The sequence below is a fragment of the Somniosus microcephalus genome, chromosome 32 (genome assembly GCF_052327205.1).
Source record: "Somniosus microcephalus isolate GS21.2 chromosome 32, FLI_Smic_1.0, whole genome shotgun sequence".
Taxonomy (NCBI): Eukaryota; Metazoa; Chordata; class Chondrichthyes; order Squaliformes; family Somniosidae; genus Somniosus; species Somniosus microcephalus.
Genome location: NC_141018.1, coordinates 30,527,982 through 30,545,467, shown reverse-complemented (window position 1 = coordinate 30,545,467; position 17,486 = coordinate 30,527,982). Strand labels below are relative to the sequence as shown.

At 43.8% G+C, this 17,486-nt stretch overlaps 1 protein-coding gene across 1 annotated transcript in view; it reads left to right on the top strand.

Annotated features, from left to right (window-relative positions):
- Nucleotides 1–5,490: 5,490 nt before the first annotated feature.
- LOC147097360 (protein ERGIC-53-like) overlaps nt 5,491–17,486 on the top strand; it is a 28,286-nt gene continuing 16,290 nt past the window's right edge. Inside the window, exons 1-5 of the mRNA XM_085972274.1 lie at nt 5,491–5,816; nt 8,510–8,664; nt 10,643–10,750; nt 13,858–13,919; nt 17,188–17,287. Of these exons, the coding sequence (XP_085828400.1) occupies nt 5,606–5,816; nt 8,510–8,664; nt 10,643–10,750; nt 13,858–13,919; nt 17,188–17,287 (636 nt within the window). The 5' untranslated portion in view covers nt 5,491–5,605. The remainder of the gene's footprint in view (nt 5,817–8,509; nt 8,665–10,642; nt 10,751–13,857; nt 13,920–17,187; nt 17,288–17,486) is intronic.

Below are 17,486 nucleotides of genomic sequence, written 5' to 3'. Positions count from 1 at the left end.
GTCGCCCATCGTGAATAGCACATTTACGGAGTTGGACACACCGCAGGTAGAGGTTGGACAGGAAGAAAGGGAACAAGTGACCAACAGGCAGAGTACTAGGCGCAGGCAGGTAGTGCAGGGGTCCCCTGTGGCCATCCCCCTCTCCAACAGATACACCACTTTGAGTACTGTTGGGGGGGATGGCTTATCAGAGGAAGGCAGCAGCAGCCAACTTCCTGGCACCAGGGGTGGCTCTGCTGCACAGAATGGGAGGAAAGAGGGGTAGAGCTATAGTAATAGGGGATTCAATTGTAAGGGGAATAGATAGGCGTTTCTGCGGCCGCAAACGAGACTCCAGGATGGTGTGTTGCCTCCCTGGTGCAAGGGTCAAGGATGTCTCCGAGCGGCTCCAGAACATCTTGGAAGGGGAGGGTGAACAGCCAGTTGTCGTGGTGCATATAGACACCAACGATATAGGTAAAAAGCGGGATGAGGTCCTAAAAGCGGAGTATAGGGAGTTAGGAGATAAATTAAAAAACAGGACCTCAAAGGTAGTAATCTCAGGATTGCTACCAGTGCCACGTGCTAGTCAGAGTAGAAATAGAAGGATACTTCAGATGAATACGTGGCTAGAGGAATGGTGCCAGGGGGAGGGATTCAAGTTCCTGGGACATTGGAACCGGTTCTGAGGGAGGTGGGACCAGTTCAAACCGGACGGTTTGCACCTGGGCAGGGCTGGAACCAATGTCCTAGGGGGAGTGTTTGCTAGTGCTGTGGGGGAGGGTTTAAACTAAAATGGCAGGGGGTTGGGAACCTGAGCAGGGAGACAGAGGAAAGGGAAACGAGGATAAAAGCAAAAGATAGGAAGGAGAAAAACAAAAGTGGCAGTCAGAGAAATCAACAGTTTAAATCAAACATGGCCACAGTAAATAATTCTAATAGGTCTAAGAGCGTTAAAAAAAACAAGCCTGAAGGCTTTGTGTCTTAATGCGAGGAGCATTTGTAATAAGGTGGATGAATTGGCTGCGCAAATAGAAGTAAACAAATACGATTTGGTTGGGATTACGGAAACATGGCTCAAGGAAGGCCAGGACTGGGAACTCAACATCCAGGGGTATTCGATATTCAGGAAAGATAGGCAAAAAGGAAAGGGAGGTGGGGTAGCATTACTGGTTAAAGAAGGGATTAACACAATTGTAATGAAGGATATTAGCTCTGATGAGGTGGAATCTATGGGTAGAATTGAGAAATACTAAGGGGAAAAAAACGTTAGTGGGAGTGGTTTATAGACCTCCAAACAGTAAGGTGGAGGTTGGGGATGGCATTAAAAGAGAAATTAAAGAAGCGTGCAATAAGGGCACAGCAGCCAGCATGGGTGACTTTAATCTACATATAGATTGGGCCAACCAAATGAGTAACAATACTGTGGAGGAGGAATTCCTGGAGTGTTTACGGGATGGTTTCCTGGACCAATATGTCAAGGAACCAACCAGAGATCAGGCCATCTTAGACTGGGTATTATGTAACGAGAGAGGATTAATAAGCAATCTTGTTGTACGAGGCCCCTTGGGTCAGAGCGATCATAATATGATCGAATTCTTCATTAAGATGGAGAATGAAGTAGTTGACTTGGAGACTAGGGTCCTCAATTTAAATAAAGGAAACTACGATGGTCTGAGGAGCGAGTTGGGTAGGATTGATTGGGGAATGGCACTCAAAGGGTTGACGGTGGATAGGCAATGGCAAACATTCAAAGACCGAATGGATGAACTACAGAATTTGTTCATCCCAGTTTGGCATAAAAATAAAACAAAAAAGGGGACCCAACTGTGGCTAACAAGGGAAATTAGGGATAGCATAAGGTCCAAGGAGAGGGCATATAAATTGGCCAGAAAAAGCAATAATCCTGAGGATTGGGAGCAGTTTAGGATTCAACAAAGGAGGACAAAGGGATTAATTAAGAAAGGGAAAATAGAATATGAGAGTAAGCTTGCAGAGAACATAAAAACTGACTGTAAAAGCTTTTATAGATATGTGAAGAGAAAAAGATTGGTGAAGTCAAGCGTAGGTCCCTTGCAGTCAGAATCGGGGGAATTTATAATGGGGAACAAAGAAATGGCAGACCAACTAAATACATATTTTGGTTCTGTCTTCACAAAGGAGGACACAAATAACCTCCCAGAGATGCTGGGGAACATAGGGTCTGATGAAAGGGTGGAACTGAAAGAAATCAGTATTTGTAGGGAAATGGTGTTAGGAAAATTGATGGGACTGAAGGCCGATAAATCCCCAGGGCCTGATAATCTACATCCCAGGGTACTTAAGGAAGTGGCCCTAGAAATAGTAGATGCATTGCTGGTCATCTTCCAGAACTCGATAGACTCTGGAACGGTACCCATGGATTGGCGGGTAGCTAATGTTACCCCACTATTCAAAAAAGGTGGTAGAGAAAAGGCGGGGAATTATAGACCGGTAATCTTGACATCGGTAGTGGGGAAAATGCTAGAGTCCATTATAAAAGATGTAATAGCAGAGCACTTGGAAAGCAGTGACTGGATCGGACAAAGTCAACATGGAATTTTTTGAGGATGTAACTGGTAAAATAGATAAGGGAGAACCAGTGGATGTGGTGTATTTGGACTTTCAGAAGGCTTTCGATAAGGTCCCGCATAAGAGATTATCATGCAAAATTAAGGCACATGGGATTGGGGGCAAGGTATTGACTTGGATAGAGAACTGGTTGGCGGACAGAAAGCAAAGAGTTGGAATAAACGGGTCATTTTCCGAGTGGCAGGCAGTGACTAGTGGGGTACCGCAAGGATCGGTCCTAGGACCCCAGCTGTTCACAATATATATTAATGATCTGGACGAGGGAATTGGATGTAATATCTCCAAATTTGCAGACGACACAAAGCTGGGTGGGAGGGTATGCTGTGAGGAGGATGTCGTGAAACTCCAGCACGATTTGGACAGGTTGGGTGATTGGGCAGAAACATGGCAAATGCAGTATAATGTGGATAAATGTGAGGTTATCCACTTTGGTGGCAAAAACAGGAAGGCAGATTATTATTTGAATGGCAATAGATTGGGAGAAGGGGAAGTGCAAAGAGACCTGGGTGTTCTTGTACACCAGTCGCTGAAGGTAAGCATGCAGGTGCAGCAGGCGGTTAAGGCGGCAAATGGTATGTTGGCCTTCGTAGCAAGAGGGTTCGAGTACAGGAGCAAGGATGTCTTGCTGCAGTTGTACAGGGCCTTGGTGAGACCACACCTTGAGTATTGTGTGCAGTTTTGGTCACCTTACCTGAGGAAGGACGTTCTTGCCATGGAAGGAGTGCAGCGAAGATTCACCAGGCTGATACCTGGGATGGCAGGAATGACGTATGAGGAGAGATTGTGTCGATTGGGCTTATACTCACTGGAGTTTAGAAGATTGAGAGGGGATCTCATCGAAACCTATAAAATTCTGTCGGGCCTGGACAGACTAGATGCAAGAAGGATGTTTCTGATGGCCGGGGAGTCCAGAACCAGGGGTCATAGTCTAAGGATAAGGGGTAAGCCATTTAGGACTGAAATGAGGAGGAATTTCTTCACCCAGAGAGTGGTGAACCTGTGGAATTCTCTGCCACAGAGGGCGGTGGAGGCCAGTTCATTAAGTATATTCAAGAAAGAGTTGGATATATTAAGGCTAAAGGGATCAAGGGATATGGGGAGAAGGCAGGGACCGGGTACTGAATTTGGATGATCAGCCATGATCTCATTGAATGGCCTACTCCTGCTCCTATCTTCTATGTTTCTATATTTAAGACAGAGATGAGGAGAAATTTTTTCTCAGAGGGTCGTGAGTCTTTGGAACTCTCTTCCTCAGAGGGCGGTGGAAGCAGAGTCTTTAAATATTTTTACGGCAGAGGTAGATAGATTCTTGGTAAGCAAGGGGGTGAAAAGTTATCGGGGGGGCGGGGTAGGTGGGAATGTGGAGTAATCGGATCAGCTATGATCTTATTGAATGGCGGAGCAGGCTCGAGGGGCCGAGTGGTCTACTCCTGCTAATTTGTATGTTCGAATAGTGTTCATGGTCTTGACTCCCTTTCTGCAATGCCATGGGAGATGGACTAGTTAAATGCATTAAAACCCTTGTGTTGGTAACATTTTTGTGCTGAACAGTGAAATCGACGAGCAACACTGTAACGGTTATTTTTTCCTAGCTTAGCCTGTTTCAACTAAGCATTTCCTCCCACGAATCTTTGAGCAAGGCCAAAGCAGATTAATTGACACTGTAGGATTGCGCACTTTTGGAAAGGCGCAGAAAGATGAATGCGAGTGAACTCTGTGTGGGTGCAACACATGTTGAGGGTACAGCATCAGTGAAATATACCACAGATGTGTGGGCCTGCATTTTTCTCAGGCTGCGGGATTCTCTTCCACTTTACCAGTTTATTCTGTTTGCATTTCACCTGCCTTTGTCGCTTTGATGTTTTTAATAGACTTCTTATCGTTTCATGTCGAGTCCATTTAACTGCCTGATTACCTTTTAACCACTTTACAGGTCATTCTATTGCTTGTATGTATCTTCCACTTTGTTTTGTTCCTTTCTAAATGCTGTTAATCAGAATTGGAGAAAAAAATACTAAAAAAAAGTTACGTGGCTCTACAGATGCCACCTGGGCTGCCTGAGCGTTTCATGAAATTGGTGCCCTTTAAGCCTCGATGGGGAATTTTCGTTGAATTAATGCAAATGAGAGCGGGGGGGGAGTCAAGGCTGTGAAAAGGCTTATTATAAATAAGCTCATTATTCTAGTACCCCTTAAACCTTTGCGACCAGGTATATTTTTAATATACCCAATGTTTTGCTTCCTCCTACTTGCCTGCCAGATTATTCCAAATACTTTAAGATCCAATTGTTTGGAAAAGGTAAGAATTATATCTGTATCTATCTGTTTCTATATCCTATCTATCGTGTTTCTATATCCTATACATCTATCGTGTATCTATATCCTATATATTGTGTATCTATCCTATATATCGATCGTGTATCTCTATCCTATATATCGTGTATCTATATCCTATATATTGTGTATCTATATCCTATATATTGTGTATCTATCCTATATATCGATCGTGTATCTCTATCCTATATATCGTGTATCTATATCCTATATATTGTGTATCTATCCTATATATATCGATCATGTATCTCTATCCTATATATCGTGTATCTATATCCTATATATTGTGTATCTCTATCCTATATATCGATCGTGTATCTCTATCCTATATATCGATCGTGTATCTCATGTCTCATATATGCCTGTCATATATCTATATAAATGTATATCTATCTCTTGTATAATCATTATTATCTCTATATATATCTCTATCTCTAGTCATCTATCTATCTCTTTAGCCATCTATCTATCTATATTAAAAAATGAGCCTTCATATTTTCTATTTGAACCTTTACAGAACAGTGGAGAGGTGCTTGTAACGGGGAGGCTCAGTCTCTCTACAGCTGGCTGCTGCCCAGTAATACCACGTTGATATCGAGACCCTGATCTGATGACCCAGCTGGCAGCTCTTGAGCCAGGCGGCGGCAGCAGCCAATGGGTTGCTGCCTGGTGGCTCTCTGTGGATGCGGGGCGTTGGGCGCCGGCACAGTGCGCGGCGAGCCACCATGGTCGGGTGGGTGCCGGTGCTGGCCTCCCTGCTCTGCCTGCTCTTGGCCCCCGCCGCCAGCCAGAAAGTGGAGCGGCCGCGCCGCAGGTTCGAGTACAAGTACAGCTTCAAAGGACCGCACCTGGTGCTGCACGATGGCACCATCCCCTTCTGGACACCGCATGGCAGTAAGTTTAGACTTTCCCTCTGGAGCACACTCCAAAAACCGGGTCATAAAAACTTTGAAGGCATCTCGCTTCTCAATTGACGCTTTGCAACAAGTAATTGAACTGGTTACAGCACAAGTCCCTCTTGTGGCGTGTGCATTGCTCAGAGTGTTGTTTAAATAACTTTCCTGCCTTCTTAGAATCTTTAACTGTTTAAAGGTGTTGGAAAATAGTGAAAAACAACGTTGGAGTTTTTGAAAGGGGGGGGCAAGTATTCTCAAGTCTCCTATTTATTAGCTGTTGTGAAACTTGCCGTCCTTATCGGCTGTCAGAGGTAGGTCGCCGGCTGTCCCCGGCAGATCTTCAGCCCTTCCCCACCTTAAGACGCAACATATCTGATGTGCATGCTATCTCAAAGATCCAGACCCACGTTGAACGTTGCTTCTGTGCAATAGTTTTCATTTAACTTTTTTTTATTGTACAGGTCCTAACTTTGGAAAGTCGCTGTCAGGCTACCAAAAACCTGCTGTCTCTGCAGAATAATGCTTTTTAAAAAAAAAAAAAAAAATTAGTATAGACAGAAACACAAATAATCCAATAAATCAACCAATGTGGTAGATTACAGAAATTTGATGGTATCCAGGAACCCCCAAGCTTGAGAACCTAGATTCTAGATATTAACATGTTTTTTTTTCCTAGTATAACTAACTGACTTCCTAGTAATCGACGATCAGCCCTGGCTCAGTGGGTAGCACTCTGAGTCAGAATGTTGTGGGTTCAAGTCCCACTCCAGTTACTTGAGCACATAAAGCTTGGCTGACACTCCAGTGCAGTGCTGAGGAGGGAGTGCTGCACTGTCTGAGGTGCCGTCTTTCAGATGAGACGCTAAACCGAGGCCCCGTCTGCGCTCTCGGGTGGGCGCCAAAGATCCCACGGCCACTATTTCGAAGAAGAGCAGGGGAGTTATCCCCGGTGTCCGGGCCAATATTTATCCCTCAATCAACATCACTAAAACGGATTATCTGGTCAGTATCACATTGCTGTTTGTGGGAATTGGCTGCCACATTTCCTACATTACAACAGTGACGATGCTTCTAAAGTACTTCCTTGACTGTAAAGCGCTTTGGGACATCCTGAAGTTGTGAAAGGTGCTGTATAAATGCAGGCCATTTTTCTTTTTACTACTGTACCTATTTCTATGGAAGTAAATACTCAAGTTAGTCTGTGTCATAATTGTCCTCTGCAGGGCAAAAGAGTATTATAATATTTAAAACTTTCAAAACTAATGGAAAGTAATCTTCCAATATAAAATGTCACTCATGCAAGGGTCTAAGGAAGAGAGACATCAAGTAACTTCCTGGTGTTCAGCACTAGCACCTTATTGTTCACTAGTCTAAGACCAGCTGGTACACCTCAACTCTGGTTTAATTTCTCTGGCATCTGTCTGTCTTGTAATTTTGTTGCATGATGCAAGAGGCTATTGGGGTCACATACCCACAGTCTATATTTCGACAACCCAGAACCAAGTCAAATTATAGATTCCGCAATTGATGGCACAGAATTTTTTTTTTTGGAAAATGCTACCTGACACTGATACATTTCATCTCTGTTACCTCATGAAATTTACCTTAATTTGTTTAATTCCGGTAATTGATGTTCCCACTGCCCATATGCTATAGCGAAGACTGCGATCTGTGCCGAGCTTTTTAAAAAAAAAAAATTTAAAAAAAATCTTATTAGAGATCTTAAACTTGGAGCTCTACTGTCCAATTGCCTCTCCAAAAGTGGAGAATGGTACCTCAAGCTAACAAAAGTTTAAAAACTTCTATGGCTGTGAGCATCAATCAGCTGCTATGTCAGGCCTAAAATATCGAAACAGTGGATTTACCTTGCATAGAATGTACAGCACAGAAACAGGCCGTTCAGCCCAACAGGTCCATGCCGGTGTTTACGCTCCACACCAGCCTCCTCCCACCTTACTTCATCTAACCCTATCAGTGTATCCGTTCATTCCTTTCTCCCTCATGTACTTATCTAGCTTCCCCTTAAACGTACCTGTGCTATTCGCCTCGACCAGTCCCTGTGGTAGCAAGTTCTCCATTCTAACCACTCTCCAAGTTAATAAAAAAAAAAGTTTCACTTGAATTCCTTATTGGATTTATTAGTGACTATCTTATACTTATGACCCCTAGTTTTAGATTTCCCCCCCCCCCCCACAAGTGGAAACATCTTCTCTACGTCTCCCTGATTTAAAAAAAAGTTTGTATTTCTGTTTTTTAAAAAAAAAAGGTCCCACAGAAGGAGGAAACAAAATGGAAGGTTTTTATTCTACAAAACTCTCTGTGTTGTAGTGAAACCTCTGTGTACTGAGAATTGTAGTCTGCTTACAGGCCTAAGCCTGGGGCCTGTGGTAAGATTATAGCCTCCGAGGCTCAAGCCAGTAAAAAGCAGACAGGCCTCTGTGATCCAATAAGTGTTGCCATGACGACATTTAAGGCCCTCTTAGTTCAAGATGCCAATATGCTATAAAGCACCTTATCGGGGATTAAAATGTTAAATTCAGCATTTGGTGCATCGGAATAAGATGTCGCGGTTTTCTTCTTCAAGTTATATTCTAGTCAGTTAGACTTGTAACCAGTTATACAGATGCACGCAGCCACCCTTGTTGTATAAGAATAAATAACAACAACAGTTCTTGTTTCATTATTTCTCAGATGCCCTTCCTAGTTCTGAACGAGTCCGAGTTGTTCCTTCACTGCGAAGCCAAAGCGGATCTGTTTGGACCAAGAATAACGTAGCCTTTGAAAACTGGGAGATAGAAGTTGCATTTCGGATAAGTGGCAGAAACAGAATTGGTGCAGATGGACTGGTGCGTTTTTCATTCTTTTCAGCAAACTTCAGCTTTCTATTAGAAGCCTGCAACTTATCGTCATCTAGTGGAATGGGAGCCGATGCCTACATTATTAAAAATTTACTCAGAAAATGTGCCAATATGATGTATTCTCTCCTTATGGGGCTTTTAATAATTGCTGTTACAAGATCTAGAATCTACCCCATAACTCGGTGTACAGACTGTATTATGGAACACCGCACTCAAAATATGCAAAGCACTTGGCTGTAAAGGGGAAAACAACATCACTTATTTTACACTGTTGGCTAATGTCAAACGTCAGCATAACTAAAAGTAAGGAAACCTGCTTTCTGTGCACACTAACTTTTTCACTAACGAGCGAATATTGACCATGCGTGCTGCTAGATCAAATGTTGCATATTTATATGGAAGATAAGCTTGGATCACTGTAGACTTCAAGATGGTGATGGAATCTTGAAGTCTAAGGAAATCCTACATCATGCTGAGCAATTAGTGTATCAGAAACTTATTGTGGAGAATCTTTCTATTCATGTATGTCATGCCAGTGCTTCTTTATACCCAAAGTTTATCCATGATTTACGTTTTATCTGGCTCTCAGTGGCCTATTACTTCAGATTTTAGCTCGACTATTTAAGTTGGACAGAATTCCTAACTACAATAATTGAACTTGTATGGTATTCCTGGGATGAGAGGGTTGTCCAATGAAGAGAGATTGAGAAGATTGGGCCGATACTCTCTGGAGTTTAGAAGAATGAGAGGTGATCTCATTGAAACATATAAGATTCTGAGGGGGTTGACAGGGTAGATGCTGAGAGGTTGTTTCCCCTGGCTGGAGAGTCTAGAACTAGGGGGCATAGTCTCAGGATAAGGGGTCGGCCATTTAGGACTGAGGTGAGGAGGAATTTCTTCACCCAGAGGGTTGTCAATCTTTGGAATTCTCTGCCCCAAAGGGCTGAATCGTTGAGTATATTCAAGGCTGAGATCGATAGATTTTTGGAATCAAGGGATATGGGGATTGGGCGGGAAAGTGGAGTTGAGGTCGATGATCAGCCATGATCTTATTGAATGGCGGAACAGGCTCGAGGGGCCGTATGGCCTACTCCTGCTCCTAATTCTTATGTTCTTATGGTGGCTGGTTATATCTCGGACTGCTTCACATAATGCTTTTTTCAAAATACAGTGACTGTTATGTAGGTAAATATACTTCAATTCATCGTCAATCCAGCAAGGTTTGTGATCTTAACATCCTGCGAGAGACATCGCAGTCCATCGGCTCAAGGGTCAACTCAAAGCTCAGGATGCTTAGCAATACATGAAAGCTTGTTTTCCCAATATGTCCTCGGCACCCTTGTTTGAATAAAAACAAATTTGATCACACTTTTCTAATCAATTGTGTTTTTCAAAACATTCTTGATGGTGACAGTATTCAACTTTTCTATTTAATAAGTGAATATAACTCCAAAATATAGCCTTAAATATCTACAAATATTTAATGAGTTAACACCTTACTTAATATAACCCAATCTTCAGTGCCTTGTGTGAGATGAACTCTGCTGAAATTTAAGTACAAATTGCATATTGCTATCAGTGGAGTAGAGACTACATTCTAGAGTGAACCCCATCTATTTTCTCTTTGTTCCCATGCCACCCTTGAACTACATGTAGCATCACTAGCTGAGAGATTGGAGGGCAACCTATTCCCACGCCTCTCGCTCTACCTCTTCCATGGCCAGCTGGTAGAAGAAGGTTCCTCCACCCGTCCACCCTTGGATCGGTAACCTCATCACCCTAGGACAGTGCAGCTCAGATTGGTAAACTGCTGTGTGGAGAATCACGAGCACAAAACACTCCATGATGCAACGAAGCCGGTCTGGTGTGAACTGCCAATCCGTTGGACTTTCTTGGCAAATTATTGTAGTAGAAATATATGAATGTGTTTGTGGGTAGATGCTCATAACCTCTCCTGTCATATCAGGCCATATGGTACACCAGAGAGAGGGGGCCAACAGGACCTGTTTTTGGAGCAGTTGATCGCTGGGATGGTGTTGGCATCTTCTTTGACACATTCGACAATGATGGTAACGTAAGTAACAAAAGTGACTTTTGCTGATCTAGTTTTTGTAAAGTATATACAGGAAACTCTTTTTATTCGGCACTGACGGGACCGGCGTGGTGCCGGTTTATCAAAGTCCGGATTACAGAGGGGTATAGTTAAAAGGTACGAGAGCTCCATACACAGCAACAAATCCAGGCTTCCCTGTTGCTTAGCAACAGCTGCAGGAACCCCAGCCACAGACCAAGCATCCCTGTTGCTTAGCAACAAGTGCACGAACCCCGGTTACACAGCCACAGATCCAGGAACGGCCACTAATATGAAGTAAAACTTACCTGAACCTACTCCTGAATTTTGCCAGTTAGCAGAGCTTTCTGGTTATTTAGGTGCTGGTAAATGGAGAGTTTCCTGTACATGCATTTTGAAGACATTAATTTCTTATGGTGCTATGCTTTCAATAAGTGGCTTTTATAGTCTGGCTCTGGGCAAAGTTCCCTCTAATTTTTTTTTTCTTTACGGGGCCCTTTAAGTTTGCTGCGTGATATCTCTTCCCCGCAGCAGTGCTGGTGAGCGGCCTGTGCAGGACCTCGCGATTGGTGCGTGGCCGCGCACCTTAGAGGGGAGCATTGTCTCTGGGTCATTTTGGCCGACCTCCCCAGCGCTTGCAGCCCTGCATAGTCCAAGCCTACATTCAACATGCTCTTAGTTGTACAGCCAAAGTTGGAGTTCAGTGTTCCCTCCCCGAAAAGATCCATAGTTTCAACATAACCATCAGTCTCATCATCGTTCTTTCCTTCTATGCGATGAGCCTAAATATTTGTTGGCAACTAGTTGTCTAGCTAGCTGGTGCCATATTTTTAAATTGGGAGCTCAGTGCGAGAACGTACAGATCTGAGTGTGATATCTCTTGGGCGTGTTGGAGCATCCTTAGGAGTGGCTCTTGGCGGAAATTATTCCTGATTTTTAAATGGAAGTTTGCAGCAGGAAGCAAAAGCAGAATGTTTGTGGGTTGTGGCACTTGATGGTGTTAAGCCTTTTGAGGTAATTGAACATGTGTTTGAAAGACTGTGATGGTCTTAACTGTGCTGTGGTAGAAATCTGGGTTCCAATTAAATAAATTTGTTCAAAGGATAATTTTACTTAATAGACGCATTGAAAACATTTTATTCAGCACAGCATTGCACAAGTATTTCTCCTCTTAAGCCGCGCCCTGATTTCAAAATTCTCATCCTTGTTTTCAAATCCCTCCATGGCCTCGCCCCCTCCCTAGCTCTGTAATCTCCTTCAGCCCCACAACACCCCCGAGATATCTGCGCTCCTCTAATTCTGCCCTCTTGAGCATCCCCGATTTATAATCGCTTAACCTTTGGTGGCCGTGCCTTCTGTTGCCTAGGCCCCAAGCTATGGAACTCTCTCCCTAAACCTCTCCGCCTCGCTACCTCTCGTTCCTCCTTTAAGACGCTCCTTAAAACCTACCCCACTGACCAAGCTTTTGGTCACCTGCCCTAATTCCTTATGTGGCTCGGTGTCAATTTTTTTGTCTTATAACACTCCTGTGAAGTGCCTTGGGACACTTTACTACGATAAATACAAGTTCTTTATTCTTGCCTCTATCAGTGGTTGATCTACAGTGGAAAGGAAAAGAAAGACTTGCATTTACATAGCGCCTTTCATGACCACCGGATGTCCCAAAGTGCTTTATAGCCAATAAAGTACTTTTTTTTGGAAGTGTAGTCACTGTTGTAATGTAATGGCAACCAATTTGCGCACAGCAAGCTCCCACACGTGATAATGACCAGATAATCTGTTTTTGTCATGTTGATTTGAGGGATAAATATTGGCCGGGAGAACTTCCCTGCTTCTCTTCGAAATAGTGCCTTGGGATTTTTTGCATCCACCTGAGAGCAGACGAGGCCTCAGTTTAACAGCACCTCTGACAGTGCGGCACTCCCTCAGCACTGTACTGGAGTCTCAGCCTAGATTTTTGTGCTCAAGTCCCTGGAGTGGGACTTGAACCCACAACCTTCTGACTCGGAGGCGAGGGTGCTACTAACTGAGCGACAGCTGACACTACAAGGAAGCAGGACTACGTACTCGAAGAGGACTCATTTGCAGAGTTATGGGGGGAAAGCTGGGGGCGTGGGACTAAATTGAACATCTTTCAAAGAGCCGGCACAGGCATGAAGGGCCGAATGGCGGCCTCCTGTGCTGTAAGATTCTATGACTTGACCGAGTTCCGGGTAATGAAGTGGAGCAAATAGGTGAGCTGAAAGTAGCAGAATATTTGGGGGGGGGACAGTGACCACAGTACAATTACGTTCAGTGTAAGAATGGAAAATGAAATGTCGAGGAAAAGGGCACTGAACTGGGGAATAAAATAGTGAGAAAAAAGGCACCTTGCCCATAATAAATGGAAGGAAAATTGTCAAATAGAACCATAGGTCAGCAATGGGAAATTTTTAAAAGGGTATGGAACAAATCAAGCATACTTCAGTAAGGAAAATAAGCAGTGCATCGAGGAGTGAGGATCCATGGATAAATATGGAGATCCAATCAAATTCAAAATGTAGGAAAATAAGCATTGTGTTTACAGGGCAGGTGAAGAAAAACAGGACTAATATAACTAATTTAGGAAAGCTACAGTGTACGTACAGGACCAGCGATTCACAAAACCAGTAACCCTTGTTAAATTCTCTTGTGGCTAAATTCAGAGTATCAGCTTGGGTGATGGGTGATGCTGCTCTCGGGGATGTGGTACTGTAAAAGGTATTACTGTACCGCACTCTTGTGATTTAAGGCAATGGAGGATTTTGCAATCCTATTCCTAAATGAGTATTCTGGTAATATGATGACCCGATCATGTTCCTACCTCCTGGATCTGAAGGTGGCTGATGCCGAGAGGTGCGGGTCCACAGCTACTGGCAGCGCTGCCCAAAGGGCTAGTTTTCACTTGGCTTGCGTCCCAATTGCTCGGAGGGAAGCAAAAACCCGACTGATCAATTCTCGAGTTTGGTGGAGTCGCCACCTTTTAGAACCCTGCTGGAATTCTAGTGCCAGCTCGGCGCTTGGGCCCTGTTGGATCCATGAAGTGAAAGTTTGCTTAACGCTCATCAACTTCTCTCTCTTCTGGCTCTTAGAGAAACAATCCAATCATCCTTGTGATGGGAAATGATGGGAAACTCACCTATGATCACTTGAAGTAAGTTTTCATTTTATGTGTGATATAAAATTGCAGATTGGTTCATATATATATATTAAAAAAATACTTGCACATATGGATGAATCCAGTTCTGACGAATGTGTCTTCGACCTGAAACATTAACTCCGTTTCTCTCCACGGATGCTGCACTGGCCTGCTGAGTTTTCCCAGCGTTTTCTGTTATTTTGGATGAATCATGAATTGTTTCTTGAAATTTGTAGTGAATCGAAGACTATTTGTAAATTTTCCTCGTTCGATTTAGAAAATAGATATTTATCCTAATGGGGAGGGTAATAAAGTGACACTTTCTAAAGCCCATATATGGACGAGTACTTCTCCGTCTTTCCCTTCCTCCATAACTTTCCACTTTAAGTAGAGTAGCCTTGGATTATAACTCATGTTGTGACAGAGCAACAGGGAGGGGGGGGGTGTGTTAACGTGCTATATTCTGCAACACTGATGGCCTTAAAGCTCTTGTAGTCAAATCTTAATTTTTAAAAATTTGTACTTGGGCTGTGGGCAGTACAGGGAGGGGGCTATGTTTATTGTCCATCCCTAATGATAACGCTCCTGTTGAGCGCCTCGGGAAGTTTTACTATGTTAAAGGTGCTATATAAATGAAGGTGTTGGTGGTGGTGTGCTGTCTTGAATTTTTTTTTACTATTGAAGGCTTGCTCGGTCACTTCTGAGGGCATTAAGAGTCGGCCATGTAGTGTGGGCCTGGAGCCACTTGTGGGTCTGACTGGGCAGGAGGGCATATTTTCTCTTTCCTTCAGGACTTTAGTGATCCAGTTCTAAGGACAATCCAGCAGCTTTTATGGTCATTTTTCTGGTGTTGGCCCACAATTACTAGAATTCAGGTCACAACTTGCGATAGTGGGTTTTGAGTTCTGTAGTAATCTATTTTTTTTAGAAGTTGTTATTTAAAAAAAATTCATTCATGGGTGTGGGCGTCGCTGGCAAAGCCAGCATTTATTGCCCATCCCTAATTGCCCTTGAGAAGGTGGTGGTGAGCCGCCGCCTTGAACCGCTGCAGTCCGTGTGGTGAAGGTACTCCCACAGTGCTGTTAGGGAGGGAGTTCCAGGATTTTGACCCAGCGACAGCGAAGGATCGGCAATATATCTCCAAGTCAGGATGGTGTGTGACTCGGAGGTGGTGGTGTTCCCATGCGCCTGCTGCCCTTGTCCTCCTAGGTGGAAGAGGTCACGGGTTTGGAAGGTGCTGCCGAAGAAGCCTTGGCGAGTTGCTGCAGTGCATCTTGTAGATGGTACACACTGCAGCCACGGTACGCCAGTGGTGGAGGGAGTGAATGTTTAAGGTGGTGGATGGGGTGCCAATCAAGCGGGCTGCTTTGTCCTGGATGGTGTCGAGCTTCTTGAGTGTTGTTGGAGCTGCACTCATCCAGGAGAGTGGAGAGTATTCCATCACACTCCTTACTTGTGCCTTGTAGATGGTGAAAAGGCTTTGGGGAGTCAGGAGATGAGACACTCGCCGCAGAATACCCAGCCTCTGGCCTGCTCTTGTTGCCACAGTATTTATGTGGCTGGTCCAGTTACGTTTCTGGTCAATGGTGACCCCCCAGGATGTTGATGGTGGGGATTCGGCAATGGTAATGCCATTGGATGCAACAAGACCGTACAGGATTAAGAGTTAAACTTACGTCATTACAGATGCTTCAGCAATGAACGCTTGTGCGGTTGCATCATGTTTAATACATTTGACTGCTACTTTGTTGTCTCTATATTCACCCAACACCACATCTGCAGAAAAACAAAATGATTGAGTCAAGGGAGGTGCATTACATACAACATAGAACTTGAGAATATGCAGAGCAGAGTTGATTTTTTTTTTAAAGAAACCATGGAAAATGGTCAATCCTCATAACACCAAGGCTGAATGAAATAAGACAGGAAGGAGAAATCGGGACAGATAATAAAGTCTGGCAAACCACTGCAGGACACCAGTACATTCTTGTGGAATTTGGGACTATTTAAAAAAAAAAGAGGCAATGTTGATCCCACCTCAGCTCAGACATGCCTCCGAGTCAGCTGGTCGGGGGGGGTTCAAGCTCCACTCCAGAGACTTGAGCATATAATTAGGCCGACACTCCCAGTGCAGTAGTGATGCAGTGCTGCACTGTCAAGAGGTGCCGTCGTTCAGTTGAGCTGTTAAACCCTTTCAGGTGGACGCAAAAGATCGCATGATGATATCTGAAGAGTGGGGGAGTTCTTCCGATGTTCAGGCCGACATTTATCCCTCAACCACCACCAAACATATTATCTGGTCGTTATTTCATTGGTGTTTCTGGGACCTTGATGTGCAAAAGTAGGCTGCTGCATTCTCCCTACATTAAACTACTTAATTGGGATGCCCGAGATCATGAAAAGCAATACATACAAGTTCTTTCTACATTCGCTATGCAAACAGCTTTCCATTTGAATGGAAGGAAGGAAAGTCAGGAAAGTGAGGGTACTCTCCATCTGATCACCCTCAATGAAAAAATGTTTTTTTTTTAATGAATCTATCAATATTTCACTAAACAAGTTTTCTTTATTAAGTATAAAGCAGTAGTTACTAACAAAGCATATTTACAAACATGGCAAGAAACATTTGAACCCCACTTACAGTAACTCAGATGAGTCCCCCCCCACGTTAAACATAATTAACAGGTGCTACTTACCTCCAAATTCTCCTTTTCCAATTGTTTGTAACAATTTGAGCTCTTTCATGTTAAGTGCCCATCCACCTACAAAACAAAAATGAAATTTGCATTGGAGCAATGCGACAAGAAACTGCCAAAAGCTATGGGTAAGCCAGCCGCTAATGTAAATGCACGTTTTGCAGGCTTTCAATGCATCTACGTATTTGAAGCCGGTCGATCGTTTTGACTGGAGTAAGAACCAGGAGAACAAGCCCTAGCGTCATACTCTCATACCAAAGCCCATGGGCAGGATTTTCATTGGGCCGTGGAGTCAGGATTGGAGGCGTGCGGGGGGTTAAAATCCCGAAATCGGGGGTCCCGACCGCATCCCACACTCAACCCGCCTCCATGCCAGTTTCAAAGGAGGCGGGAAGTGGATTAGTGCCAATAGAGGTCGCGGGTTTTGGGAGGAGCGTTATTTTTTTGTATTCCGAAATGGCGGATTAACTCATTATTTCACGTTAATAATGTAACTTTGATACGACCTGTTTTATGTTTTAACTCGTCTACTTCAAATACATTTGATAAAGCTGTAACTGTGGTTTGTCTTTTAATCCAAATTGCAGCGATGGTGCAACCCATGCTTTGGGCTCGTGTCGCCGAGATTACCGCAACAGTTATCACGCTATCCGAGTCAGGATAAGATATTACCAGAAGACATTGCAGGTAAGCAGTTTAGTAATTTTAATGCAGACTGACTTTGTTAAATGTGTAACTTTACAGGCTGGTATGCCAGTGCTGTCCTGTTTTGCCATTGTCCCAAGTGTCCACTTTTCTTCCCCATCACACACTTTCCCTTTCTTGAGTACAATAGTAAGGAAGTCTTACTACAATTGTACAGGGCCTTGGTGAGACCACACCTGGA